The 26,907-nt window shown below is 47.0% G+C and overlaps 15 protein-coding genes across 15 annotated transcripts; 10 read left to right on the top strand and 5 right to left on the bottom strand.

Annotated features, from left to right (window-relative positions):
- Window positions 1–2,226: 2,226 nt before the first annotated feature.
- Window positions 2,227–2,852, top strand: N7483_008058 (nucleotide triphosphate diphosphatase NUDT15; the record flags this gene model as incomplete). The annotated part of the gene is made up of 3 exons (XM_057091495.1): window positions 2,227–2,353; window positions 2,408–2,613; window positions 2,691–2,852. The coding sequence occupies 3 exons, from the start codon at window positions 2,227–2,229 to the stop codon at window positions 2,850–2,852; spliced, it is 495 nt and encodes a 164-aa protein (XP_056946236.1).
- A 747-nt stretch (window positions 2,853–3,599) lies between these two features.
- On the top strand, window positions 3,600–4,712 carry N7483_008057 (uncharacterized protein; the record flags this gene model as incomplete). Its single annotated transcript, XM_057091494.1, has 1 exon — window positions 3,600–4,712. One exon carries the CDS (start codon window positions 3,600–3,602, stop codon window positions 4,710–4,712), a length of 1,113 nt encoding a protein of 370 aa, XP_056946235.1.
- An 825-nt stretch (window positions 4,713–5,537) lies between these two features.
- N7483_008056 (inositol-pentakisphosphate 2-kinase) lies at window positions 5,538–6,627 on the top strand (the record flags this gene model as incomplete). Its single annotated transcript, XM_057091493.1, has 2 exons — window positions 5,538–6,377; window positions 6,427–6,627. The coding sequence occupies 2 exons, from the start codon at window positions 5,538–5,540 to the stop codon at window positions 6,625–6,627; spliced, it is 1,041 nt and encodes a 346-aa protein (XP_056946234.1).
- Window positions 6,628–7,145: 518 nt separating this feature from the next.
- N7483_008055 (thiamine-binding protein) lies at window positions 7,146–7,854 on the top strand (the record flags this gene model as incomplete). Its single annotated transcript, XM_057091492.1, has 4 exons — window positions 7,146–7,205; window positions 7,269–7,374; window positions 7,507–7,609; window positions 7,689–7,854. 4 exons carry the CDS (start codon window positions 7,146–7,148, stop codon window positions 7,852–7,854), a joined length of 435 nt encoding a protein of 144 aa, XP_056946233.1.
- A 336-nt stretch (window positions 7,855–8,190) lies between these two features.
- On the bottom strand, window positions 8,191–9,425 carry N7483_008054 (uncharacterized protein; the record flags this gene model as incomplete). The annotated part of the gene is made up of 3 exons (XM_057091491.1): window positions 8,191–8,960; window positions 9,017–9,192; window positions 9,241–9,425. The coding sequence occupies 3 exons, from the start codon at window positions 9,423–9,425 to the stop codon at window positions 8,191–8,193; spliced, it is 1,131 nt and encodes a 376-aa protein (XP_056946232.1).
- Window positions 9,426–9,874: 449 nt separating this feature from the next.
- N7483_008053 (uncharacterized protein) lies at window positions 9,875–12,541 on the bottom strand (the record flags this gene model as incomplete). The annotated part of the gene is made up of 1 exon (XM_057091490.1): window positions 9,875–12,541. One exon carries the CDS (start codon window positions 12,539–12,541, stop codon window positions 9,875–9,877), a length of 2,667 nt encoding a protein of 888 aa, XP_056946231.1.
- A 146-nt stretch (window positions 12,542–12,687) lies between these two features.
- N7483_008052 (cytochrome c oxidase subunit 7) lies at window positions 12,688–13,315 on the top strand (the record flags this gene model as incomplete). Its single annotated transcript, XM_057091489.1, has 5 exons — window positions 12,688–12,716; window positions 12,921–12,999; window positions 13,068–13,128; window positions 13,183–13,214; window positions 13,295–13,315. The coding sequence occupies 5 exons, from the start codon at window positions 12,688–12,690 to the stop codon at window positions 13,313–13,315; spliced, it is 222 nt and encodes a 73-aa protein (XP_056946230.1).
- An 875-nt stretch (window positions 13,316–14,190) lies between these two features.
- On the top strand, window positions 14,191–16,484 carry N7483_008051 (C6 transcription factor; the record flags this gene model as incomplete). Its single annotated transcript, XM_057091488.1, has 6 exons — window positions 14,191–14,291; window positions 14,349–14,499; window positions 14,551–14,606; window positions 14,660–15,042; window positions 15,091–15,983; window positions 16,044–16,484. The coding sequence occupies 6 exons, from the start codon at window positions 14,191–14,193 to the stop codon at window positions 16,482–16,484; spliced, it is 2,025 nt and encodes a 674-aa protein (XP_056946229.1).
- A 149-nt stretch (window positions 16,485–16,633) lies between these two features.
- N7483_008050 (kynureninase) lies at window positions 16,634–18,223 on the bottom strand (the record flags this gene model as incomplete). Its single annotated transcript, XM_057091487.1, has 4 exons — window positions 16,634–17,049; window positions 17,109–17,586; window positions 17,638–17,975; window positions 18,040–18,223. The coding sequence occupies 4 exons, from the start codon at window positions 18,221–18,223 to the stop codon at window positions 16,634–16,636; spliced, it is 1,416 nt and encodes a 471-aa protein (XP_056946228.1).
- A 990-nt stretch (window positions 18,224–19,213) lies between these two features.
- N7483_008049 (indoleamine 2,3-dioxygenase) lies at window positions 19,214–20,611 on the top strand (the record flags this gene model as incomplete). The annotated part of the gene is made up of 3 exons (XM_057091486.1): window positions 19,214–19,507; window positions 19,579–20,172; window positions 20,231–20,611. The coding sequence occupies 3 exons, from the start codon at window positions 19,214–19,216 to the stop codon at window positions 20,609–20,611; spliced, it is 1,269 nt and encodes a 422-aa protein (XP_056946227.1).
- Window positions 20,612–20,941: 330 nt separating this feature from the next.
- On the top strand, window positions 20,942–21,153 carry N7483_008048 (uncharacterized protein; the record flags this gene model as incomplete). Its single annotated transcript, XM_057091485.1, has 2 exons — window positions 20,942–21,121; window positions 21,148–21,153. The coding sequence occupies 2 exons, from the start codon at window positions 20,942–20,944 to the stop codon at window positions 21,151–21,153; spliced, it is 186 nt and encodes a 61-aa protein (XP_056946226.1).
- Window positions 21,154–21,177: 24 nt separating this feature from the next.
- Window positions 21,178–22,038, bottom strand: yaf9 (YEATS domain-containing protein YAF9; the record flags this gene model as incomplete). The annotated part of the gene is made up of 3 exons (XM_057091484.1): window positions 21,178–21,860; window positions 21,921–21,945; window positions 22,006–22,038. 3 exons carry the CDS (start codon window positions 22,036–22,038, stop codon window positions 21,178–21,180), a joined length of 741 nt encoding a protein of 246 aa, XP_056946225.1.
- A 229-nt stretch (window positions 22,039–22,267) lies between these two features.
- Window positions 22,268–23,309, top strand: horA (ubiquinone biosynthesis protein COQ11; the record flags this gene model as incomplete). Its single annotated transcript, XM_057091483.1, has 4 exons — window positions 22,268–22,313; window positions 22,372–22,426; window positions 22,488–22,828; window positions 22,888–23,309. 4 exons carry the CDS (start codon window positions 22,268–22,270, stop codon window positions 23,307–23,309), a joined length of 864 nt encoding a protein of 287 aa, XP_056946224.1.
- Window positions 23,310–23,440: 131 nt separating this feature from the next.
- On the bottom strand, window positions 23,441–24,426 carry N7483_008045 (pre-mRNA-splicing factor SYF2; the record flags this gene model as incomplete). Its single annotated transcript, XM_057091482.1, has 3 exons — window positions 23,441–23,488; window positions 23,549–24,184; window positions 24,250–24,426. 3 exons carry the CDS (start codon window positions 24,424–24,426, stop codon window positions 23,441–23,443), a joined length of 861 nt encoding a protein of 286 aa, XP_056946223.1.
- Window positions 24,427–24,767: 341 nt separating this feature from the next.
- On the top strand, window positions 24,768–26,597 carry N7483_008044 (uncharacterized protein; the record flags this gene model as incomplete). Its single annotated transcript, XM_057091481.1, has 1 exon — window positions 24,768–26,597. One exon carries the CDS (start codon window positions 24,768–24,770, stop codon window positions 26,595–26,597), a length of 1,830 nt encoding a protein of 609 aa, XP_056946222.1.
- Between the last annotated feature and the right edge of the window lie 310 nt (window positions 26,598–26,907).

Below are 26,907 nucleotides of genomic sequence, written 5' to 3'. Positions count from 1 at the left end.
GTTACATCTCGGCTCACCCGAGCATTACCGCTGAGGAATATGATGCTGTGCAACTCTTGAGGACCACATACTTGTACCCGGTTGGTGAAATCTCCAGATTTCAAGCTATACAAGCTCATAATATACGTATCCAAACTCAGAGAGAGGAATTGGCCAAGTAGAGTCCACGCTGGAAGGGTACTCTGTATGCAGGAGACGTAATAGAACCTGGAGAAAAACGAGCTTGTACTACCTAATGCTGAATTAGAACTTGAATTCTGGAACGCGGGGTTCATCCTGCAAGCTGGAATAATCTCGTACCACCAGAGCGTGCAAAAATCCACGGATTGAGTTCCGGAGCTTCTGAGTTAGAGCTAGTGTTGAATCCTTCATGCAGGACAGCATTTTTTCTCGAAATACTTCTCTGCCCGGGCGGCTAGCAGCAAGCAGCGAGCTGTTAAAAAGCTGAGGACTTGCATACTACTAGTTGTTAGTCTTCAAGTTACCCTTTCAGGTAAGTGGCGGAGCTGAATGGTATGCGCACGGGCCATTGATATCTCATAGAATATAGAACACGGACTGTGGGGAAGAAGAACGTGGACCAAAGTGTGTTTCTTCCAGGGCTGTACAGACTGTAGTACTCTGGACATTCAAACATTTGAACTCAAGTTTTTGCACCTGTTGATTTCAAGGTGATACCCAGTAGATGCTGCATATGATATTGATCTCTTTCAAGTTGAAACATAGTGCAAACTTGAGTATTGCTAGTGATTTGCCACTGCGGTGTAATATTATTATCATATCATTCTAATTCTCTATTCATTTCCATGAACAAGTCATCATAGTTCCTCATAATATCCATACGTGTAGCAATACATCGTCCGAGGCGGGTCAAGCGGGTCAAGACTCGGAACACTCCCAAGGCTGAGGGCTCCGACGCCACCATTTGATGCCGCGTGTCAGATGAGATAAAGAGCACCTGGCAAATATGAATCCCAGCTCATTAAAGACTTGGCTAGAGGATTGAAGTAAAAGAACGCTGTCAATGGACGCCCTGTGTATGAATTGGGTCATAGCCCCCGAAACAAGCCTAATAAGCCCTTGAACCCAAGCTTAAAATGCCCAATTATTTTCATATAGATTTACACCTTAGCAAGGTTGTGTGTATGTCCATAATTAAAATTAACTTGAGAGAATGAATGACATAGGGCTCTTACCTACTACCTAGGTAAAAGCCGCCAATTTTTCAGACATCAATAAGCTTCCTTTCATGCATGAACACGGAGATTCAAACATGATGCATCACATCTTCAGGTAACACAGAACGGAACAGGTCCGAGTCTTATGGAGGACCCGTTTTATCCATTGTCACTCAATAATGAGATGAAAACAATAATTGATCTTGACCGCATAAATTTGGATTATTCTCGGCCACTAGTACCAGATCATTATAGATCTATGGATGTGACTCAAGGCGCTTACATTCTACGTTTCAGCTGTGCCATAGACATGATTTATTTGAAGTAATGTTTCGTGTTTTTCACTCCGTATTTCTTGGGCTCTATTAATATTATTTCTGTCATAATGATTCTAGAAAGGAGCGGTGAGATGAAACTATAATGGTTCAAGTTGGGACGTACAGAGTAAAAATACTGCAGCCTTTCAGCTGTGTGATACATGATGTGGGGTACTATTGTGACGTAGATGAGACTCATGAGACTAGCTCTCCTGTAGATCTTGTCCGTGAGAGTACTAAGGTACATTCTTGAACTCGCACAAGATCTGTACCAAGTACGGAGTACCAACAGTATGCGCTGTTGTCCAACACTATATAGATGCCTGAGGCCGAAATGCAATCTGCCTTTGTCAAATTGTCACTCGGGTGCCTGGATGAGCCTCGACTCCGCCACAAAGCCTTGCACTATACCCAGTACAAGGCTGTTTCATTAATTTGGGCACGGTTTATATGAAAGGGAACTATTATTTCTCATCTATTAAGAAGTTCGGTTTTCAAAAATTTTATTTCAAAGAAAGGAAATCTTCTACATAAGAGTCGCAGAATATCTCATCTCAGCTTTTCATCTCACGATCAGACCTGCATCTGCAAGCACGGACAATTATTTTCCTCCTTCATCTTTGCTCTTCTAACCCCGCCCGCACGCCCCACATACTTGTGCAAGTGGCGCCCTAGCGCTTGCAGCAAATTCATCGATCGAGAAAAAAGCAAAACTGCCGATCTCAGTCACCATGTCTCCCACTCCTAATTCCCCCGATGATCCCACTCTTCCCAATCCAAGAGTCGGTGTAGCCCTCTTCATTGTGAGGCCCGATGGCAAATTTGTCCTCGGGCAGAGGATGGGAAGTCATGGAGCAGGTAAGTCTAGATGAATGCACTCATGTAATAACCCCAATTAACAGAGTGTAATAGGCACATGGGCCCTCCCGGGAGGACATATTGAGCATGGCGAGTCGTTCGAAACATGCGCCGTACGAGAAGCTAAGGAAGAAACCGGACTGGATGTTCTGAACGTGGAGTATATTACTGCTACGAACAATGTCATGGCAGCAGAAAAGAAACACTACATTACCATCTTCCTGAGGGGTATTGTCTCTGACTCAGCCGCTGAGCCGGAGGTATGTTTATCGCATATTGCTTTTGTCCCCCTTACCCCCTTTTTGTATCGCGTTACTAAATGGATCAAATTACATAGATCCTTGAGCCGAACAAGTGTGCAGAGTGGAAGTGGATATCCTGGGATGAACTGCGTGCGATGAAAGATGCCGAGGTAGAAGGAGGCCCAGAATTCAAGGGGCAGCTGCTATTTTCTCCGATGCACTCGCTTTTCGAGCAGCGACCTGATGTCTCTGTGTGAAATAGAGAACTCTATAGCCCTGGCATAACTACTAGCGGCTAATAGAACATGGGATAGAATATTCAGCGTAGGAGGAGTCCGGAGCGGTATTTAAGTGTATTTTCCCTTTCATGTCAATTGACTGAATTTGGAATTTGTCTTCAGAGAGGGGAAGAGCGACTTAGAGGTCAGATTGTTGTGTGAAGCTCGAGTCTGTTAGGAACATTTGAAATGATATGCCTGATGAACTTGAATCTGTGTGACTTAAGTAGACTCAGTACTGCCCCAGGTGCGTAGTATAGAGTAAGTAGATCTGAAGTTTCTTAATGCAATATTTAAGCAATTCGTTAACACCCCTTGATCATTTATTATGTAGCAGATAACTTCCACATACCTGAAGCCTTACCTACATGAAATCATATGCGAACCTCAAGAGTATCAACTGAAAGAAATTTTCATGAGTACCGTGGCGATCTGAATGCGCGAATTATTGATGACTTGTGCACCTCCGAGTCTAGGGGTTCTATTGTCTATTGCAATCAATTGACTTAGCCCCTGATCATCGCTAGACCCTGTAGATCAACCATTATACATGATATCAGTTGCATAATATTAAATGCCGCGATACGCATCGAATTTGAACATGGTAGATCAGGAAGTCATATATAGCATTCTCCGCTGGCTTTTCTCAAATCATTAGTTCTACATTCACATAAATACACTCGTTTGATCTCAATATTCTATCAATCCCATTCGTTGTCCCCCAAAATGCATCTTAAAAATATCCTTATCTTGTCCAGTCTGGCAATCTGGAATGTCCCAGTGATTGCCAGTGCTGACAACAATGGTGTTGGTTCGGTCAATGAGCTGCCAGTGGGCCAACTGGGAAAGCGATTGGAGGGTGCAGCCAGACGGGCTTACTATGGAAATCCAGCTTTGGAGAATGAGGGATTAGAGCATCCGCACCAGAAGCCTGGACCTGAGGCTCCCCCTGCTGAATCTCAGGGTCCTGATGGGCCTAAGGTTCCTGCTGAATCTCAGGATGCTACTGGGGAAGATGCTCCACGTCCGAGTGAAGCCATCCCTAAGCCAAGCTCCTCGCCCGCAATCACACCTGTGCTTGGGCATGCAAGCTCCTCGTTTGCAATTCCATCTATCCGGCCAAGTTCATCATTCTCAATGCCATCTGTGCCCGAGCACTCAAGCTCCTCATTTGTAATCCCGTCTGTCAAGCCAAGCTCCTCGCTGGCGATCCCAACTATGCCGCCTCACCCAAGCTCTTCGCACTCAGTTCCATCTGTGCCTTCTGAATCTCTGCCAGGCTCCTCACTCGCAGTCCCAGCAAAGCCTCCCGCCTCTGCAGTCCCAAGCTCCTTTATCAAGAAGTATGGAAGACCTACGCCTTCTCTGACCCCCAGTGTTGGCTCTGGATCTATCCCATTGCCAACCCCAACCCCAACACCAACACCTAAGCTTGCTAAGAGACAGTACCAAGGTGCGGAAGAGGCAGCGGAGTTGCAGCAGTTGGAGAAGATGCTTAAGCAATCCTCATCATCTAAGGCAGCTGCTGAGAATCCAACACTGCCTGCTATCCCGTCTGAAACCCCAGCTCAGTTCTCTTCTTTCGTGAAGCAGCCATCTGCCACACCGAGCTCACCAGCAGTCAGCTCTTTGCCTGCTGTGCCATCTCCTAACTCCGTTCAGACTCCCTCTATGGTCCCACATGCTATCCCCCTCCCATCTGCAGATCCATCTCCTGCTTCCGTTCAAGTTCCTCCCAAGGCTCCACAGGGTGAAGAGGGCAGCACTGGTCCAGAGTCTAAGACGGTGCCTGTCGGTGCTCAGGATGTGGCAGCCCCAGGCTCACCAGCTCAGAACTAAAGTTCTTGTTGAGAGATTCACCTGATAAGAAGTCCGAGAGACTAAGCCATTGCTGGCCGAGACTATTAGAGACCTTTCATTTTTGAAAAATTCCTCATTTCGACTTAGACTGCTTATACGCATTTCTCTTTTTATAATCTTCATGTTATTATACCTTTGTGCTTCTTACTTTCAATATTCCGGCTGAGTTTTCTTGTCCATTGAATTTTATGTTCTGTTCATCGATCTATCATTTAGAGGCTCCACCATATTCTTCCATTCAGGGTGGTGTTGATCAAGAATTGAGGTTCTTTTCTGCACAAATTCATTGAAAAAAGTTTCCATTTATTTTCCATATATTATGATCTCTATATCTATATCTACCTCCATGTCACAAAGTAGTGCTGACCTTGGTCCTACACCATACCAGTTGACCAGTTGACGCTTACACAAAGCGGAATCCACAGGCATAATCTAAATTGCCGAATCAACTGGTGTTTCTTCCTTCGATGCTTCTTCTTTTCTTCTTTTCTTTTTTCGATTTCACAATTTCTTCATCATCTGCAATCCCTTCACTCCTGAGGAACATTTTCTCGTTAACCTCTTTCTGGTTGTGGGGAAATCCCTCGACTATCGCGCTTCCACTATGATCGCCCCTAGGGCGCCACTGATGATAACCCCCCACAGCAGCAGCTAATCCCTGCACCCCATCCCCCAGTCTTCGCTGATCTATCACCCGGACGCGTGCACGCTCCCTCCGCCTTTTCAAATTTGGTCAAGTCGGGTAACCTTTCTTTCTTTGGTTCCTCTCGAAATCTCTTTTAAAACTTGGTAAAAATTCCTCGAATGACCAACCCCAGTCTCCTTGAGCTTCCCCCTGGGGTTCAGCTCGTCTACCTTGCAGAAGGTGGAGCCAATGTGATCTACCGCTTTGTTTCAGCCCCAGTGCTATCTACACCGATCGGTCGAGACCGAGATCTCAAAGCAGTCTCGCCAATTGCGGTGGATGTGCCGCCGCGGTTTCGAGGGAAACTTCTCCGCCTACGGAAAGACACCGCGGCAGATATACCGTACAAAGAGATTAATCGCAATTTCAATACGATTGTGCGACCACTATTCAAAGCGGATGAGTTGGTCGATCAAGCTCTTATCTTACTTCCTAGTGGCCTTCTCCGAAGCTGCAACGAGCAACTTCACGCTGCTGAAATTAGCGGTCAGAGACCTAAAAAGCGACATGGCGGGTATCTTTGTCTTCATGAACCATACGGGTTATTGATTACCGATATGACGACATTCAATGAGCCCGGTGCGACCCTCGCAGAACTGAAGCCGAAATGGCTCACACAGTCGCCTTCTGCACCTACTACAGCACGTCGGTGTCGGACATGTGCCTTGAGAGAGATGAAGAACCAAGATTTGCGAGTAATGGGCATGAAAGAGCAACGATCGTTTTGTCCTTTGGATCTTGTCTCGGAATGCTTTGATCGGATTCTCCACGCAACATCCTTTATCAAGGGTTGTAATGACCGAGCGCGATTAGCGCGCATCCTACATCGGAATCCAACCCTGCAGAGATTACGGACTCAGCAGGTCTCCTGCAATCAGGTCGGTCTACTTGGACCGCCCGCTACATCTCAGAGGACATCACTTGATATGACAATACGAGATTGCACAATGTTTATCAGGGTAGGTGCACACAAACCCTCCAGTCCCACCCCAGACTAACGCGGAATAGATTCCACACGATGAAAAATCTCCAGTTGAGATTCGTCTCGGTGATCTTGACTTGAAGACAGGAGCCGGTGGAAAATCTACGTATTGGAGGAAGCTCGAGGTCAATTTAATTGACGATGGATGGTATAATGGATCCAACTCCAATGATCTCAGCGACTGTGCACTACAAAACGCCAGCTCAACACTGGAGCCCTCATTTTAATATCATAATTAATTCTGTTATTTTCTGGGATGGCACGGATGGTATTTTTGCTACTGCACCATGACGATTTCCTCTTTTTTTACTCGTCCATTATCCGGTCTTCATGCATGTCTATGGGCTTATGAACTCTTTTTTTGAATAAGAATAATAACGAAGATAATTAATCCCCCGAGAACCGCGATGATAACTCCGAGTCTGGCACATGTATCTTCCAAGTCGACTGCCGAAGTACTTACACGCTCTTAATTCCAATACTTAAGTAATCCATGGACTTGATATCAATAGTCAGACTTTTGACGATATACTGTTAACTTTCATGTTTTTCCATAATTATGATCTATATCGTCCATTCAAATTTCATTACTGGATGAACATAGAGGACTCCCGGAATACTAACCAACTGGCAAATAACCTCCGACCCCACCATTACAATTAACATCTCCCCACACTGCACCGTACAACCATTGGCACAATTCCGAGTCCGAGTCATCCCAACATTGAACCACTGGAAACGCAAAATGGACTATAAATCCCTCCGCACACCAGAGCACTGCCTCGCAGACTTCTGCCTTATCCCCGTGAGTCCCCTAACTTAACCTCCAGCTCTAACCTCGGAATATGTAGTGACTAACGCATGGCAGATCGGCACCGAGTCGGCATCAGTCTCTGCCCAGATCGCTGATGTCCAGCGACTTATCGAGGCATCAGGCGTGAAGTATACGATGCATTCGGCTGGGACGACACTCGGTGAGTTTATACCGGAGTAGTTTTACTCCGAGTTCACAGTCACTGGAAGCCTAAGGAGCTCTGAGAGACATCTGAGGATCATAATCCTTTCTATTTCTCTTTTTCGGGGTTATGTATCTAACAGTCACGTAGAGGGTTCCTGGGATCGTGTACACGAAGTTATTGGACAGGCACATACACTACTACACGAACAAGGTGTTGTGCGTATTCAAACTGATATCCGTGTTGGATCGAGGTATTTAGTTTCACCTTTCTCCCAAATTGCTATGCACCTTTTCATAGGAGTATTTCACTAATAACTGATATGAATTCAGGACGGATAAAGAGCAGACTGCTGAGGATAAGGTGAATAAGGTGAAGCAGTTATTAGCTACGGATCAGAAGCAGACTGATACGAGTAGGGCGGCTGCAGGATACGCGGCGGCAGAGGCATACAAGGCAGGAGATGCATTTGATAACTTGAAGGCTGGCTGGGCTTAATCTAATGCTATCCATCTACCAGTATTACTTGAAGTGCGTATCTATGTGCGACTCGAAGACTCGGACATGAAGCACCCATGTTCTTAATGTATTCGCTATTTTGACTGCTATTCAACATGGTGTATCCTTTTAGACACTGAAAACTCTCACAAATTCAAGGTTGAACAAGTCATTCGTTTCATCATTCAGTAACCAAACGCCGTACCGTAACCCATATTGACCCCTCTATATACCCTCATGATTTCAGGACTTGAATCAACAAGTCAAACTTCCAAATTCAAAACAAATACAACCCAAAGCATACACAATGAACAAGAATCATGACATGAGGTAAATCTAAAGAGAAATACCTCCTCCAAGGATAGTCCCCCAGGCACCTGCCGCCCAAATCCAATGACCAAGGGTAACATTCTCTCCCGAACGAGCAGACTCCGCCAAATCAACCAAGGTAGTAAGGACGCCATTGGTAGTAGAAGCATCACTTGTAGACGCCGAAGTCGAAACCGAAGTTCTTCCAACAGGGTTGGTAACATTATTCAAACTATCAACCGTATCAATGGCTGGGCCACGGTTAAAGAAATCCACGAGAATGAAAGTCGGTTGACGGCCATTATAATCGCTCTTGCATTTCGTGGCTGTGCTTCCGAGGTTACCCGTACCACCAGATGCAGCATTCGTAGTGGAGACATAGCTAGCATTCGGATACTCGATATCATAAGTTGAGATACTGATAGAAGAGTATAAGAAGTGATTCATGAAAGGGAGGAGATTCGAGGAAAGCGCCGAGGAGAGCTCATTGTCGTATTCCGAAGGACGGTTCGGCTCACAACTGAAATTCGAAGCACTGGTAACATCGTACTGATTTTCCCAGATAAAGTCCCATTCTGACATAAGGTATGGGTAATCGGAACTTGTGTTAAGGGATGCGACGAAGTTAACGAGACGGGTTCCGTTGTTAATCATTTCTTGGAGGGTTGGCCAGGTGGATGGGGCGGTTGTTAGGGAACTGGGTTCGTAGGCGTAGCTGGTGATGTTTGCATTTTCGTAGATTGTGCCTAGGTCTGAGGCGCTCGCATCGTCTGAGTTTACGAGGAGGATTGTCACAACTGCACAGAATAGACTGTTAGTTTTGTCCTTCTCTAGTGTATGGTAGTAGACGCACCCTCGTTCGGATTATCATCTAGCCAAGTCTTTATATCCTCGAGCCAGTCTTTCAGTAATCCCGCATCCAGATAATCACAGCTACTGTGACATAGTCGCCATTCCGAGTTGCTGTTGTGTACTTGAGCGGTTACTAGACGGACGCCTGCGGAGAGTTGGGTTGTGGTATCGTAGTATCTAGTAGAGGATTAGACGAGTTGTTTAAAGATGCTGACTTGAACATACTGATCTCCAAAAAGGGAATCATCTGTACTCGAGTCCCGTAAGAACGGACTGTCGTGAGCGCCCAAATGTGTGATCTCGCCATAAGTCTTGTCGCAAAGAAGAGGGGAGTTGTTGCAGGCGGTGGAGCGAACATTTAATGCGCTGGCGAGCGCTGGCAAAAGGGGTAACCAGTATGAAGGTCGCATATTGAAGGATTTATTCTTTTGATTCTCTTGATAGGAATTGGAATACGATCCAGGTTAAATTCAGGTCAAGAAGAGAATAAGGAATAATATGGGGAATGTTTACTCTGTCGATCCATACTAAGGCGGGTCCAGGCCGCGTTGCCGTCTCAACTATTCTTAGATCATATGGAGTCACAGCCACGACTCACTTCTTGGCTATAGGCAGATTTTTTCTTACATTCATGGATGTATTGGTCTAAATTTTAATGTTGACGACGGTATTACTCAAGATACACATATGCAGGTTCAGTATTACATGTAGACGCAAGGGTCTAGATAACTAGGAGACTAGTTCAAATGTTACTACGTACTAGTATCCACTATGGCAATTGACACAGGCTAACACACTGGTGGGGGGGGGTATACGTTTCATCCATATTACTACTAACTATGTACATTGATTATGACATCTATCGAGCTCTTCGTTGTGACAAAATAACTTTAGCAGAATTCTTCCGCGATCGCAACGTACGAGGAGGGTTGACGAGCTGCTCAGGTCGCTCAATTTCCTCTTCATCAAATAAAGACTCGCCCCAGGCAAGCTTGATATCGTCCAGCACGCGACCGAGATGATAAGGGTTCACCCGTCGCAACATGCGATTAAGACGCACTGCAGAGTGCGAGTATGTTCCAAAAAGCAGGTTCAACCGAATTCGAGTCGCCGAGCGAATGGGGCCCGCGTGGAGAGTAAGACCGGCTTGCTCTAGTTCGCGGAGAAGTAAAAGACCCCGAACCCAAGGAATCAGTTTGTCACCAGTAGCTGGGTGTTGAAGGGCGCATTTAGCCTCCGTGTCACGAGTCACGCGGAACTGGAATCCCCAGGCAACGATGGCTTGCTGCATCTTGTCACCCAGAACAAGCGTAAGCACCCTGCTGTCGGCTTTGACGGATGGTGCTTGAGATAAAAAGATTCCCCGGTGTTTGTCGCTTTCGGCTGGTCCATGGGCATACTGCTGAGCAAGCCAGAGACAACATTCCCGTAATTCATCCCAGTAATTACCCATACCCAGGCGCTTCAGGAATTCTTCCCAAAATGCTGCACTGACATAGCATCCAGTAGGAACCACCCGCTGGAGGACTCCGAATAGAAAGATCATTGCATCACGTTCGGATATTCCCTCGGATTGCTGTGGTCTATGATGCATGCGGCGATTAGGTAGCAGCTTGTCTGCCATAAAGTCCACGCTATCTTCACTCAAAGTCCTGCCGCGCAGAGTGAGTTCGTCCACGACCTTCGATGCGGCACTAAGCTCCCCAGCGGCCAAATGCTTACGGAAATGAATGTCCATTAAGTCGGGGCAATTTGGGAAATGCTCAGCCAGAATCGCAAGGGAAATATTGTACTGCCTCCAGTCGCGCGCCATGTAGTAAGAAACCAAAAGAGATTCCTGGACTTGCCGATCCTCCAAGACATCCGGGTGATGGTCACTCTGTAACAAGTCGGAAAGGAGGAACTCTCGATTCTGAGCAGCAAGCTTCGGAACTAGTCGAGTGAAGACGCTGTCTGCTACTGAGATACCAGACAAACGAAGCAATTTAAGATTGGCCAGGATCTCTTGGCCATCCTGAACTCTCAAGGCCATTTCTCGCAGAGTGCGTGGACCAATTTGTGAAACACCAATCATCCTGAGTCCACCAATAACCATATCCATATTCAACGCGCGAGTCGCAAATAGTCTAGCGGCGAGATCATCCCTGTATGAGTGTTTTTTGCCGAGAGAGACCTCTTCATCTTGGCGCTCTGCCTCTTTCGCGTCAAGTGTCTTCTCTGACACCTCTGATCCACATGATGGTGACGGAAATCTCGTTTGGGCATACTCTCGGAGATTGTCATATTCTTGCCGGAGTCCATAATCTCTTGTGTAGTCCAACAGCGGATCTATTTCCTTCATTGATTGCGGATGGTCTTGCCGAGCTGTCAACCAGTTATGCATTGCTAATGCGTGTTCTCCGTGACCTTGTTCGAGGATACTTTTAATGACCAGGCCATACACATTATGGTCGACCTCACGACATAGTTCCTTCAAGGTTCTAAGCCGCAAACGAGTTCCCTTCGACCGGGTTGCAGATTGAACACCAGACAACAGAAGTAGATCAGAGGTGGGCGCAAGTTTTGGCGGTGACACAACATGTGGAAGGATTCGTGGGAGGTCTCCGGGCTGTGCTAGCTTTGAGTTCTGAAGTTTTCGATGCCATTCAATCGCCTGTTTGTCCATTCCTCGTTCCAGCAGACCGCCCACCACATACTCATGGAGTCGTGGCCAGCACTCACCATCATCTCCCCAAATTGATATTGCGTAGTTCATAACCTCTCGCAGGAAGATCTCGCGTTTCAGACCGAGACTCACAAAACTTTGCCAGAAGAAGTCTGCACGATCTCCAGAAAGAGGGATTTGCAGTCCATCAACTCGTTGTGTCATTCCCTCCCATATTGTTTCAGTCCCCTTGTCTCCGTAATGTCGCTGACGGAATCGAAGAAGCTCCTCCCAAAGCTCAAAGTCGTTTCTGTGCTCAGGCAGATCCACCAATCGTGACCCTGGTTCATCGGTGTGTCCGATATCTGATTCGAACTCTAATCTCTCTGGATCCAGTCGTAGTTGCTGAGAAGGGGTCTTCGCGGGGTCACTCGAGGTTGAACGATTTCCGTGGACGTGAGATTCCGAGTCGTCGTCGTGGGTTGGTTCAATATCGTAAACAGCGAAACTTAGTTCCTTCTTTTTGGCTTTGGGTCGCCATAGGGGTCTCGTTCGGTGCCCTTTAACCCCACCAGCAGTATCATCGCCGGCCAAGTGCGACTGTTTGGCACATTGCGACTGGCATCGAAGACGCGTGTATCTTGAATCAAGCTGTTCGATTCCAATGGGAGATGCTGTGAGGCAATCTATGATCGAGAGGGCAGAAGGCCTCTTCAACAATTGAGTCAGAGCCGGTCGCATGGGTACAAGGAAAAGGGTAGCACCCAATGCTGGACCATGCTGGAAATCATACAGAGAAGGAAATAGCAAGCTTCCGCAGTGAGAACCAATCCCGCTATCCACTTTCTGCTGTTCTTTTCCGCTTTCCCCTTTAGTCACCATCCTTAATAAGCACACGGTCGTGATTGGCAAAAAGCGGAGGGAAGAGGGAAGTCACATGATCTTCGAAGCTCGATCAAACGTCTGAACATCACCCCATTCCCTCTTATTGCATCCCTCACACTCCCCTCTCCTTTCCAACCGCCAAAATGTTCCGCACTGTGCCTCGTATGGCTGGGTAGGTCAATCCCATTTCCTCTGCCGTCTGCCTCCAATTCCTTGCCAATTGTTCGGGGTCCTGCGCGACCGAGGGCACCGGGCGCGCCCGAAATTCGCTTCCCAGTTCGGAACTTATGGACAAATTGCTACGGACAACTCTCCCAGCACAATTGACTGGCCGATCAACTGATTACAATGGCTAACTCTTGCTTTTACGCTATAGGTTCGTGTTCCGTGAGAACCGTGTCCCTTACTACCAGCGTCTGTTCCAGAACCACGACGGCAAGCGTCAATGGTGGAAGGTCAGTCCAATCGACAATACCAATGCTCCATTCTGATCCCGACAACAATCTGACATTTTGACCTTCAGACCTCCCGTAGCGGCTACGTCATGTACCCTTACCTCATCTCCGTCTACGGCCTCGGTGCTGGTGCGTTATTCCAAGCTCGACAAGTTCATAAACACAACTGACTCATTATTATAGCTACCACCTACGCCATGTGCCGTATGGTCTTCGTACGTTCTATCCCTTCCGTTTCTACCGAGTGACAATTCACAGTTGGATATATATGGGCATCTACTAACCTCTTCCACAGGGCCACAAGACTTGGATCTAAGCTCTTTCAGCAATTATAGAGGACGAATCCACCCATATCCGGCGGGATGGATAAGATGCAGAGTTGGGCTGGCTCGATATTGGTGTATTTCTACCACGGTGGTTGTTAGATGGTTTCACTGTTTTGGGGCTGTACATACCACCAATGCAAGTGATATCGATTTTCATCTTCCTGGTATTCAAAATCGTAGTGTTGATTTTATTGATTGGGTCCTGGCCAGGTAGTACAGGTCTTATGCTACAATTGATGCTGCAGACAAGTTATGAGTCTACTATTGGCCCTTATGGATGGAACTCACATATCCAACAATGAGGGTGGTGCCATTTTATCGTGATTCATGCCAGTGTTATAGAAAGCATTTGCGGCCAGCCAGACACGTCCTCCAGGGCTTATAATTGTGAATTAGGAGAAATCGGACCGGGAGTAACATTGGAGATATGCCACGAGTACATAGTGATAATAATCTTGAAGCTTGCAAGCACTTAGTATGTATACTACCTACCCATGTCAACTTCCGCCTTCCGCTCCATCTCCGGCCACCGCCCGGGCGCCGATACAGATCGCTTAGTCATGATGTTCAGGCGACGATTAGTGTGCTAACGAATCTCATCGATATACTCAGTTTCATCATTGCAGAGGGTATTACAGCTCTTGCAGTTATTTTCTGCCAGTGGATCAAATTGGCATCCGCTTGAACTCTCCGAGTCGCGTGGGAGCCACTTGATCAACATTCCTGTCATCCGAGTCTTTAATCGGAATACTTATGTTGGAGCATTCGGCCACTGGCACATGCCACACAGGTCCACCATTTCAGCTACAGCCTGAGACTGAGAGCATCATCACGATTCAAGTTGATACTACTACTAGTACCTGAAATGGCACCACCGTCGGACTCGGACCAAATCCAACTAGATCTAAATTCAACTTTTCCAGAGCGCCCATCTAAGCGTATTAGGCTAGCATGCGAACCCTGCAGGTAAGACTTATACCCAACTGAATCTTGTACGTGCGAGATCGTGCTGACACGTCTCAGACGCAAAAAGGGCAAATGTCCTGGCGAGCAACCAGTCTGCTCCCTGTGTGCCCGACTACGTCAGCGATGCGTCTATGACGAGGAAAGGCGACGACAACTTCCTCCTGAAGGTCCATCAAGATCCAGTATACCGCCCACACCTTCAACTCTGGTCAGTTTTGATCTCAACCAACATGACAATTGTCCCTAACAACGCATTCAGGAAGACCGACTGCTCAGCTTGGAAGGCAAACTAGGAGCAGTTCTTGATCATCTAGGGTACTATCCTCGAATACGCCATAGTTTCAATGACCTTACTGATATATTCCTAGATCTAATGCTAATTCCTCATCGAATGAATTGTCCACTGCAACTCCATCCGGACTGGGCTCAACTGTTATTCTTCCCACATGGGAAGAGATTATCCCCATCGCAGAGCTATACCTTCTATATTGCGAATCCCAACCCCTGCCTTTATTTCACAGAGAAACATTCTTAACCAGTCTTCAAGGACGCGACATTGAAATTATTTACGGAATTCTCGCACTAAGTCTCCGGTTCTCTGACTCATATCTCAACTTCCGTGATCCAACCGGACAGGTAAATAGCTACGCCGAAGTAGCGCGGGGACTGGTGATGAAAAGAGTTTCAGAGGGGCCAGTCGAGATTTCAACATTGCAGTGCCTGTGTCTTTTAAGTTTAGTTGATTTTACAAGTTAGTAGACCGCTACTATCTGACCAACTATGTACTAATATTTACGAGATGGAAACACACACCGCTCCAGTATTCACAGCAGTCTTGCCATGAACCTTGCACAATGCGCCAATCTCGGAGTCGAGTCCCGCGCCATGACAAGCCACATCGTTCGAGAAGAGCGTCGACGCTGTTTCTGGAGTATATGTCTTCTCAAAAGACTCCATGGAGCCGAATTCTCAATTCTAGATCTCCCCGAAATGGGAGGGCCGCCATATCCACAAAGTCCAACGCGACCGGCTCGGCTAATTCCTTCAGTGACATCAACATCAAGTGTCCGAAGAAGCGAACTGCAAGACCAAGGCATAGTTGCATACGTGATTATGCTAAGTGAGGTATTTTCCCGAACTGCACGTTATGTCCGTCTACGTGGCAGACCGGGTAATGTGCCACCCTGGTCTCCAGAATCAGAATACTCCAAGATCATGGCACTGCAGATGAACCTCGAGACGCGCATGCCACTTACCCATCGTTTCAAACCAGCAAATCTCGGCGAAAGATCATTTGAAGAGTTACAAGATCATCGAGAGTACTGGGGACCATGGTTTCTAAATCAATTTATGTACCACACTACTCTTTGTCTATTGAACCACCCCTTATTACTCTCGTTAAGTCTGCGAACGTTCAGAAGTACCATCCCTGAAATATTCCTGCAACATACATCCGACCTTATCTCAACTCATACGACCTGGATCGTCCATTTCATCGATTACTTTGCAGACAAGGGATTTCTAGTCTCAGATCCTTTGTTGGGATATAGCGCCGCAGTTGTGGCTACAATCGAGCTCCAGCTCAGCTTTACAGAGGACTCCACAATCCGAGAAAAGAAACGAGATCAATTTACGAAATGTGTCAAGTTCGTCCAACAAATTGGCCAGAAATGGCCTCACATGGCCCGACTGGTATGTCGCAATTCCCTTGACAATCACCTGGGCACTAGCATGAGCTTATATAAACTCCAGGCACAAAGACTCCAACATCTGGAGGACGCTGTCTCAGCAACCTACCAATCCGATCCAAGTGATCGAAACCAAAGTCTTTTAATCGATCTATCCCGATTTTGGGAAATCCTCGAATACGCCTCAAATAGTGATGCAGACTCCGCAAGAAGACTCTTCGGAAACTCTCTATACACGGGTCCCTCGACAGCTGCAGTGGAAGTCTCGCAAACTTCCCCATTACCTGCTCCTACACGTCTAACACAGGAAGAAGGGTCTTCCCATTCCCAAACTCGGGGTTACAGTACTACTGTTGTGTCGGGTGCAGAGTATCATAGCTCAGTTGTCTCACCTGAACAGCTGATGTTTACTAATGATGAGCTTTCGATTCTTGCGACGAACTTCTTTTCGCAGGGACAGGAGTTCCTTCGGTGTGGGGATACGGGGAATGTGGGAAATTTTTGATCATCATTTAACTCAGACATTCTTCTTTGACCAGCTTGTAGAATCAAGATGACGGGTAGAAACTCCTATTGATGTTGACATTTGTTATTCATTGCATCTAAACGATCATCTTATCATTTTTGAACCAGACATAGTAATAAGTCTGATATTTAAGAAGCCAAAGCATCCTTGAATGTCTCAACAAAAGTGTAAACCTCAGAGAAAGTATTGTAAAGAGGCACAGGAGCAACACGAACAACGCCCGGCTCTCGCTTATCACAGATAATACCTGCATCCTGCAAGCGCTCAGCAACCTTGTGTAAAAGTCCGGGCTTAAGCAGCAGACTCAACTGCGCTCCACGGGCATTGGGGTCGGACGGGGTGATGATCTCAAACAGGCGGGTCTCCTCGGTGGTATCCTTCAAGAGTAGGTACTCCAAGTACGCGGTCAACTTAATAGACTTCTGACGCAGATCCTTCATGGAAGTCTGATCGAAGACAGACAGTGCAGCAAGAAGGGTAGTGAGGTCGATCACTGAGGGGTTGGAAATGACGAAACCATTAGCTCCGGGAATAGGTTTGAATTCTATAGACACAGAATTAGTTTCGTTCCAGGGGTATTCATTTGCGTTTGGGGATACTTACTGTTGTCCATTTGGAATCGCACAGATCGATCGCCTCCATACCATCCAGTCAGTCGGTGACGGAACTTCGGCGCATCTTCACCGGCACTGTAATCAACTTGACCATGACGCTCATGCACGAAAAGACCACCCATAGCACCAGGACCAGCATTACCGTACTTGTATGTGCACCAAGCGGCAAAATCCACATTCCATTCGTGCAGTTTAATTTCAACGTTACCATAAGCGTGCGCCAGATCCCAGCCTACGATGAGACCATGGGACTGGGCGTGAGCCGTGATACGGGGAATGTCGAATAGCTGGCCGGTGTAGTACTGGATACCGGGCAAGAGAAGCAAAGCAGCATCTTCGGCATGCTTGTCGATGTAAGAAATAATCTTCTCTGTGGAGATCTCGTATTGACCCTCATCTGGGCCAATGAGAACCATGTTCTCCTTCGAGTCGAGGCCATGCCAAGAGATGTGAGATTCAATGGCATACTATGTAATATTAGTTGAGACCTTTATGACAAGAATTATGGAGATTCTCACATGATCACTAGGAAAAGCCTTCCAATCCATGAGAATCTTCTGGCGCTTCTCTGTCGGCTTGTAGAAACTAGCAAGCAAGAAATGCAGGTTGGTAGTCAAGGTTCCCATAGCTGCGACCTCTTCAGCCGAGGCACCCACAACCTTGCACATGGATGTAGAAGCCTGCTCTGAGAGTAACTGCCATTGCTGCAGAGGAGAATCCTCAAGAGTGGTGAAGTGTCCACAGACTCCAATTGATGACCAGGTATCAAGCTGAGCCTCCATATACTTCCCAACAGCCTTGGGTTGAATACCGAGTGAGTTTCCACAGAAGTAGATACATGGATCTTCAGAAAGCCCTATGATCATGTTAGTCAAGGTCCCATGATTCGTTCATCAGACTTCAAAGCTAAAGCTACTTACCTGGCTTGGCGAGTTTCTTGGAAGCTAGATTGGCCTTGGAAGGAATGATGAACAGATCGCGTAGCTCGCGGAGGGGGTCTTCAGAATCAAGGGCAGCTGCATATTGCTTTGAGGCGGCGGTGGTGGTGAACACAGGCTTAGACATCTTCACCCCATTAGTCTTGTTGACTTCACTGGCAGTCATGTTGATTGGTATGTAGATGGGTGAGAGAGTAGGGATTGAGAGTGATGGGGATGGGTAGGGGAATAAAGGGAGAGAGTATGTGTAGGATGAACAGGGGAAAGTAAGAGAACGCGATAAGAACTTGAAGTCACACAATGCAGACGCGTTTTATAGGAACCTACTATGCCGGATTGGAGGGGGAAAGTGCAGTAGTATCCGGATGCTGCATCCGCATCCGCCTCTTATCCGGTCCCACATGTATCTATGTGCCAGGTATGGATATTATGAATTGTTAACCAAATTGTTATCTATTTAATTTATAATTATAAACTTGAATTCAAATTTAAGAATAATCTGGGATAGACTTCACAGCTAGATGAATTTGATATTTTGGACATGTGTTAACCCCTCCATAGATCATTTGTTATCATGCATGAGGACAATCAATATCTACTTTAGGCTACTAGAATGCACGCGAATGCAGATATGCAAGCTGCAGCACACCAAACTCTTATGGGCTAATCGACCAAGAATTGAATTTATATTTGCTAGCCTTAAAAATGAGTGGAATATTAATCTAGAAAGTGTCATTATTCCGTATACTAAAATCAATAATGTTATCGGACTATAATAGCGCGCGTTATTAATATAATCAACTGAAACAATTACATCATACCCCGGAATCCGGAGTAAGATCCGGGGAAGATCCGGCTTTTATAGATAGGAATGTGAATTAACCGATGCCAGCCGTTTTAACTATATCAGCCGGTTTTTTAGAGGTGATTTTGATCCCATTGTTAGTTATTTTATATGAGATCCCACTAGGCTGCACTTCATTAAATAATTTTTTCTCTCACTCATCTTCTTCTTCCTTCACCCTCCCACTTCTTCGTTTGCTACCCCGTACCTCGACCACACGCTTCACGATTCACGATTCACGAAACACGAAACACGAAACACAAACCCCAAACACTGTGTTATCCCTATCATCTTCTGAATCCCTTTTTCAACATGCTCAACTCCCCAAATATCAATCTGGATGAGTATGAGGTCTCTTCCGAGAATGGCTTCCTTCCATCCACCCTTCCTCTCTTCATCCTCCCCAGTAACTACTATAAGCCTTGGGAACGCCTCGCTCATCACCTACCCGCTCTACTTCAAAGTGGTCAGATAAGATCCAAGGTAGATGATCTTCCTCTTTTGACAACAGATTGTCTACAAACCGAGCCAGAATGGCGACGTGCATACTCTATCCTTGGATTCATCACGCACGCCTATATCTGGGGCGGCTCGTCACCCGAAGATGCAAGTTCGAAATCATTATCTCACCTTCAAACCTCATCTCACTTGGACTAATAAATTGTGAAATATTATAGAACCTTCCTACATGTCTCTCAAAGCCCTTCATCGAGATCTCAGAGCACCTAGGACTCCCACCTTGTGCAACCTACGCAGGTCTAGCACTATGGAACTACACTGCGGCTCCTGGCGCAGATATCACGGACCCAGACAATCTGTGTACACTGACTTCCTTCACTGGAACCACCGATGAAGAATGGTTCATCGTGATCTCGGTTGCAATCGAAGCAAAGGGCGGCAAGCTCTTAACACTGATGCTAGATGCAGTTGCTGCAGCAACAGCCAAGGAGCCAGAGCTATTGGCTGCGCTACTCTGCCAATTTACGGAACGCTTACAGGATTTCAACAATACCCTGAAACGCATGAATGAACGATGCACTCCCGAGGTGTTCTTCCATCAAATTCGCCCCTTGTTGGCTGGAAGTAAGGGCATGGCAAGCGCTGGTTTAGCTTATGGCGTGTTCTACAATGATGGAAACAATTCTGGAGAGTGGCGCCAATACAGTGGAGGAAGTAACGCGCAGAGTTCTTTGATTCAGACCTTTGATATCTTCTTGGGTGTGAATCACTCTGCAACTGGCGGAATAAGTGGTCCTACTGGATACCTTATGGTAAGCCAACTTTGAAAACATTATTACTTTAGTTTGACTTATTTCTTACATTTTTCAGGATATGAGAACCTACATGCCCGCCCCACACCGAAACTTCCTTGGGGCATTCGACGATGTTTCAAACATCCGCTCGTATGTGATTTCGGAGTCCTCTCACGCAGGACCTACACTGAAGGAGGCCTTTAACGCGGCCTGTATGATGCTGAGCGAGTTTCGAGACACCCATTTGCAAATTGTAACTCGTTACATCCACGTCCCGGCTCGTCGAGGGATCCCAAAGGACGAGGGGGGCAGCGAGAGAGTCAATCTCGCATCGGCCAGTGCGCAGGTAGAGGGTCTAGATGAGGAGACTCCCTCGGGACTGTATGGAACTGGGGGTACGAGTCTGATTCCTTTCCTGAGGCAGACCAGAGATGCCACCAAGGACGCTACCTGCTAAAGGGTCTGGCATATGCCTTTACTTTTTTTTTTCTCTTACTTCAATTTCTGATTGCTGTGTCTCTCAAGGGCCTTCACACCTACTGCTGGAGGCTAGTTCTTTTTTCACCTATCTATGTTTTTACACTTAGATAGAGCATAGCAATTCAATGAGTGATGACTTTCTTTTGATTGATTATTTGACTGCTAAGTCGATAGTATTCTATGGTACATTGGGAGATAGGCATAAGTTTAACCCCGCAGATCTTGAAGCCGGCACTTTGCATATGTGAGGTATCAATTGGCCGAGAAATACTGATATGAATCAGTTAGAAGACCTATGCAGCCGTTGATGCCTGATCATTTGAATTATCCTGATCAAGACGTAAACTCGCAAATCCGGTCTCAGCCAACAGAGCGAAATCGCGGTGTGATTGCGCGAATGCAGATATTCCCAGATATCACACGAGTACCAGGCTGTAAAGAGCATTGGATCTTCACCAGATCCAGCGAGAAATGCGGCAAGTTGTGGGTAAGTCATAAATCATAACAGTCTAGGTCTAGACCATCGTAACCAGTTTTAAGTGATCACCTCTTCTTCGTCGAAGTAGGAACCCCTTCACTTTCCCTTAACTCCGCCAGAGTCTTCTCCCGCTCAACAAGGCGATCCTTCTCATCTTTAATCATCGAATCGACCGTTTTCATCGCCTCAGCCATGCGATCAAGCTCCTTATTCTCCGTAACTCTAGAATAAGGATTCTTCGGTGTATCGCTAGTCGGAATCTCAGCTGTGCGACCAGCCCCTTGCTTAGAATTCTTCCCCTTGGCCCTTGGGGCCGCACCAGCCGCACCACCAGTAAGAACCTCGTAGAAAGGTTCAACAGGTTCATTAAAGATGATTTCCTCATAATTCTGACTGATGACGACCTCGCGACGTTCTTTCATTCCCTCCGCATCAGGACCATAGGGATGGAGTTTTAGGCTGTGCCAAAGTGTTTGTGGTTTTTCGTTGGACTCTGGAACGAAGTATAGTTTGATTTGGATCTCGAATTCACCCCATCCTGTTTCGACGACTTCGAATGGCGGGGCTTCGATTGTGCGGACGTTTTGTGCGTAGGTCTCGTGCAGTTTGAATTGGACTTTTTTCAGCCAGTAGGAGATGTCTTCGTCGTTGATGCCTTTTACGAAAACGCGCCATTGGTGAGTGTGGTCTGGAGGTGCGTTGGCGGGTCTCTTCTCGGGGTCAAATGGTTGCGCTTCGCTGCCGAAGACTAGATTCTGCGCGTTAGTGGTCTGGCGCTAGACTTCCATTGGTTTGTGTATAGACGTACTGAATGGGCGGAATACTGAGACTCCCTGTTAAAGAAGTGATTAGCATATTTCTAGGTGGAGTACATCAAAAGTGCCAGAACTTACTCGGACACGCTTGTTAGCTGGTGTTGAGGGCATCTTGAAGTGTTTTTGAGTAAGAGATGGAGAATGTAAAGAGTAAGTCAATAGTATTCAAGACGAAGAGTGAAGCCGCGGGCGCGGAAAAAGGCGATCGCGATACACGTGACCCGGTGACGGCATGCGGGAGCTTTCGCATAGCTTGATTTCTTGCTAAATCTATGATACATCGGATTTATCCCTTGAATATCTGGAGTTCCTACTTCTAACAATCAATTATCGTGAAATTATGGCTACCAAGAGACTCGTTGTCGCCGGTGGAAGTGGCTTTTTAGGTTCGCAGATACGCATTCAGCTCAATGCATATGGGCCGATGCTAATCTACAATCACAGGGTCCAGAATTTGTAAAGCAGCTGCAGCTCGAGGCTGGTCGGTCACTTCATTGAGGTAGTTAGCCCTCGCTACATACTGAATTATCTGAATATAATGCTAAGGTCTCTTTCTCTAGTCGATCCGGCGAGCCACGATGGGAGACCGTTACTGATTCCTCAACGCGCCCAAGCTGGGCGAGCTCGGTTGAATGGGCGAAGGCAGATCTCCTAAAGCCTGGGAGCTACAAGTCATTCTTAACTGGTGCTACTGCGGTCGTACACTCCATGGGTATTCTTCTGGAGGCCGATTACAAAGGAGTGGTACAAGGGAGAGAACCAATAGTTGGGGGACTGCAACGCGCATTCAGTTCGTCTAAACTAGGAAGTCAAGACCTAAGTTCACGGAAAGAAGGCGAAGCTCTGGAACCGAAGGAAAGAGATGGCCAATTGACATACGAGTTAATGAACAGGGATTCAGGTATGCATAGTCCAGTATTCGCGAACGGGTTCATCAGATCACTGACAGTTTCGACATAGCCATCGCACTGGCCCAAGAATCCTCCCTCGAACATGTTCCAGCCTTCGTGTACATCTCCGCTGCGGCTGGCGCACCTGTCCTTCCAGCTCGATACATCACCACCAAGAGGGAAGCCGAAGAAACGATTGCCTCGACCCTTCCAGAACTGCGCAGCATTTTTATTAGACCCGGCTTTATGTTCGATTCCAGTCGAAAGTTCACTCTGCCGATCGCTCTAGGCGGGTTTGTCACATCGGAGCTAAACACTTTTCTGGGAAAGAAGCTTGGTTTTCTCGGAGCTATGGCCGAGAAGCCTCTAAAGGTCGATACAGTAGGTGAAGCGGTGGTCGAGGCTTTGGAAGACGAGTCAACAAGAGGTGCGGTCGGAACAAAGCAAATTGAAGCACTGGCCACCAAGGCCTGGAGGAAAGCGATGCTTTAAATCGAATGGATATCAGTCTGCGCCAGACTATTTGGCAAATGGCAAAGCACACGGATTTTGCGAGTAGTGTCTTGGCCAGCATTGATTCAAAAGTGCCCAGCACATGTATATTATCTCTTTTTCATGGCGCATTAGATCATGGTTCCTCGCTCGAAACTGTCCCGAATCTCCGTTGTGTACTAGAAGGAGGATTAGTTAATTGCTTGACAAGGTCACTGCAAACACAAATAAGAACATACCTTGTTGTAGAAACGGGCAAGCTTCTGGTTGAAATGCTTGTTCTTGTCGTTGATGTATGTCACATCGGCTTCCTCGTCTCCGCGACGCGCCTTGCGCTTCCTCAGGCGCTCATCTTCGGCCTTCTGGAGATCCCCAACAAGTCGGTCCACAGCTGCGCGATCCGGCTTGTTGTCAGTAAAGCCCACGCTGTCAGCAGTGGAGTAAAAGCTGCCATTCTTGTCGATAGCAATCATCTCCCCGTCCTCCGTCTCAACGATTTCGAGGTCACCATTAGCGGCGGCCTTTTCGATCGCTGCCAGCTTCTCTTTTTCGTATGCTTCCAAATCGGGTGCAAGCTGTCGCATCTGTCGGCCGTAAACCTTTCGAGCATCTTGAGTGTAATCCTGGAAAGCCACATCATCGCGATGGCGCTGCTTCTTCTCTAGACGTCGATCCCACTTCTCTGACTCTTCAACCGTCCAGTCCCAAGCTCGTTTACGTTCAAAATCTTCACCGCCCGCTTCGGTGTCGGCCTTGAGGAGCTTGTGTGCAGCGAAGTCGTGCTTGCGGTCCAGCGATTTCGCAAGGTTGGGGTCAGTAGCCAGTCGCTGTGTTTCGGCTGCAGTTTCCTTCAAGTTGCGCTCATTGGCAGATCTCTAAACAAAGGATTAGTAACGTCATAAATAAAAAAGCTATGTTTAGGTGTATATCTGTTTCTTACCGCTCGTTCCCTCAGTGCCTTAAATCTCTGCTGTCTCTCGCGGGCCTTAGCAGCCGCATCGTCTTCTTGCTTGTCGCCATTTGGCTCTGAGGTGCTAGGAGTGTCTGTGGTAGCCTCGGCCTGGTCTGGCTGTTCGATTTCCTCCACCAGTTTCTCTGTCTTTTTCGTTTGCGGCATGATGAATGATAGATATTACACGAGTACTGGCTAAACTCGTGGCTGTTGAGGGGGGTTTATTGTAAGAAGGGAGATAGTAGAGGTGATTGCAGTTTTCGTCGATGAGATGACATCGAGTTCACCGCTAGTCCCACCGCCCTATATTCTGCCCGAACTGCCACCCCGGACTTTCTCCTTATCTGTCGTGTTTATCTCCATCTCCACTCGTGGGTCGACGGCGTCGCAATTGGGTTCTGTTGACTAATTCGCCCATGATGAGAATGAGAGGTCTATCAGCCCGGAGGTTGAGATCTAGGCAAATTCCATGTCGTAGTATCTCATCGTCAGCGCAATGCTATATCATGAGCGTGGCTCATAGCAGCTCTAACGCTATTTGCCCAACCCCCTCACAGCTGCTTCGATCTATCCTGATTGCACCGGATAATGGTGATCCCGACAACAACAATGCGACATCGCAAAATCAAACCCTTGAAGCTATTGATTCTAAGTGGAAGTTTGGCAGCCCTTCTATCTTATTGTGGTTATCTCTCAAAGGTGTTTTCCCGTCCACAGAACGTCATACTCGACAGATGATTGAGGACGTGGTCGACATATCTCAATTAAGGTCACTTTTAGAGGGAATATCTGAAAGAACGCGAGCTTTGAATGTTCAGGGATTAATGTGCACACACCTGTCAGTGGCATCAGCACGCTGTCAATCCAACAGCACCTATTCTGAGATTTATACACTCTTGCGTGATTTTGTTGTCAGACTTGAGCGGGCCAATTTGCCAGTACAGCCTGGACTCCTCGAGCTCTGCATCTACTATGCAGCACTTGACTTGTCTCTGCCCGCCTTGCATGATTCCATCCTGCAGTGGCGGAAAAGGAATCCTGATCAAGTGATTCAGCACAGCCAAATCGTTCAAGCATTGACCATGGCGATCGATGCGGCCTCATTTGAGGACCCTGGTTATGACACTGCCTCACTTCGTGCTGAGATCACAGGAGAAGGAGCTGATTTATCAAAAAATCCATGCTTATTACGAGATGTTTTATGCCACTCACATTACCCGAATCTACAAGAACTCGGTTTCCTGCTACGTCTTATGTCGAGAATAGGAAGCGAGAAAATGTTGTATGAGATGTATGCTAGGTTCATAGGCAGTCTCGATGGCAAGTATGAAGCCTGCAGCTCTGCCTATAGTCTGTGCGTGGCTTTGGTACGAGCTGGCCGTTCAGAAACAGCACGGGATTTCTTAAAGTATATCTCGAGGATGTCCAGTGGCAGCCTACCTCACATCCAGTCATTTCATCATTTGCATATTCTCATCAACGATTCTATTGTTGGCGAATCCTTTGCGAACTTGGTCAATGGTGAGCAATACAGGGAGTTGATCGATGCGGGTCTTGTCAGCATGCAACACAGGCCGGGTCGCAGTAGGCAAACCACGGAAGAGAACAACACATCGCATGTCAGTGTGGGTGCATCCCTCTGGGAAACATTTACAAATCAGCCCTTCAAAGTCGATGACGAAATCGCAGGATATAGCGATATATCGAGTCTTTACAGGAAAATTCAATCCCGTGGAATGACAAAATCCGGCGGGGAACTCAATCAGATTATTGATTTGCTCAATAACTATGACGGCGATGTCATTGAAGTTAGTGTCCAACCTCACATGACACCAGACGAGCTCGATTCTATTTCTACCAAGCTCGAAAAGGCAGCATTTCGTTGGTGCCCTCAAAGATCCCCCATCGAGTTTACAAACTCCGCAGTACCAAATTTGACCGGCGAGTCTACGAGATGGGATCCTGCATCTCTGGGTTTGATGTGGGCTCGCTCTTGGGCCCACGGGTCACCTCAGGCGGGGGCCAACACTCTCCATCTGATGCAATTGGGGTATTTGGAGATGCGAGACAACCCGGATGATCCATGGCGACCATCCGGGTATATCGCAGCATGGGACCGGCAATTCGGCGAAATGGTTGCCCTCTTTGTTGGGGAATACTCTGCAGTCATAGATCCGGGTCTAACCCGGTCTGACCCTCCATTTGGTGCTTTGATGTACATCCAGCCCTCTGATATGCCCCCAGCGTCTTTCTTAGACTCCGATCGTCTTGCTCGGGGCATCCTCAGCCGTTACTACCTGGATGTAGACCCGAGTCCAGATTTGGATCCCTGGTGATGTGTTCAGCTTGAGAGTTTTGCACTATTCCCCCACACTTGCATTGCTGCGAACTCAACGCAGAGAAAAGACCAGTTAAGAATTGAAGCATGTGGACGATCCCCAATGTAAATATGTGATTGCTACGTACGATTTAGCGGTGAATCGGTGTATTATTTAGTATTTTTTTCTTCTTTTCATCTCGCACATAAAATTTGAATAATGTAAAGAGACCCGCTTTTTAATGATGTTGAGTGATTCTCTAGTTCTGGCCCCCCCTCGACTTCCATTGGTACGTCACTTCACCAGAACAAGCTACTGGGTTACTAAA

Source organism: Penicillium malachiteum (genome assembly GCF_028827825.1).
Source record: "Penicillium malachiteum strain IBT 17515 chromosome Unknown utg000003l:1.0-4950554.0:1.0-4952489.0, whole genome shotgun sequence".
Taxonomy (NCBI): Eukaryota; Fungi; Ascomycota; class Eurotiomycetes; order Eurotiales; family Aspergillaceae; genus Penicillium; species Penicillium malachiteum.
This window is presented reverse-complemented; position numbering and strand designations above follow the sequence as displayed.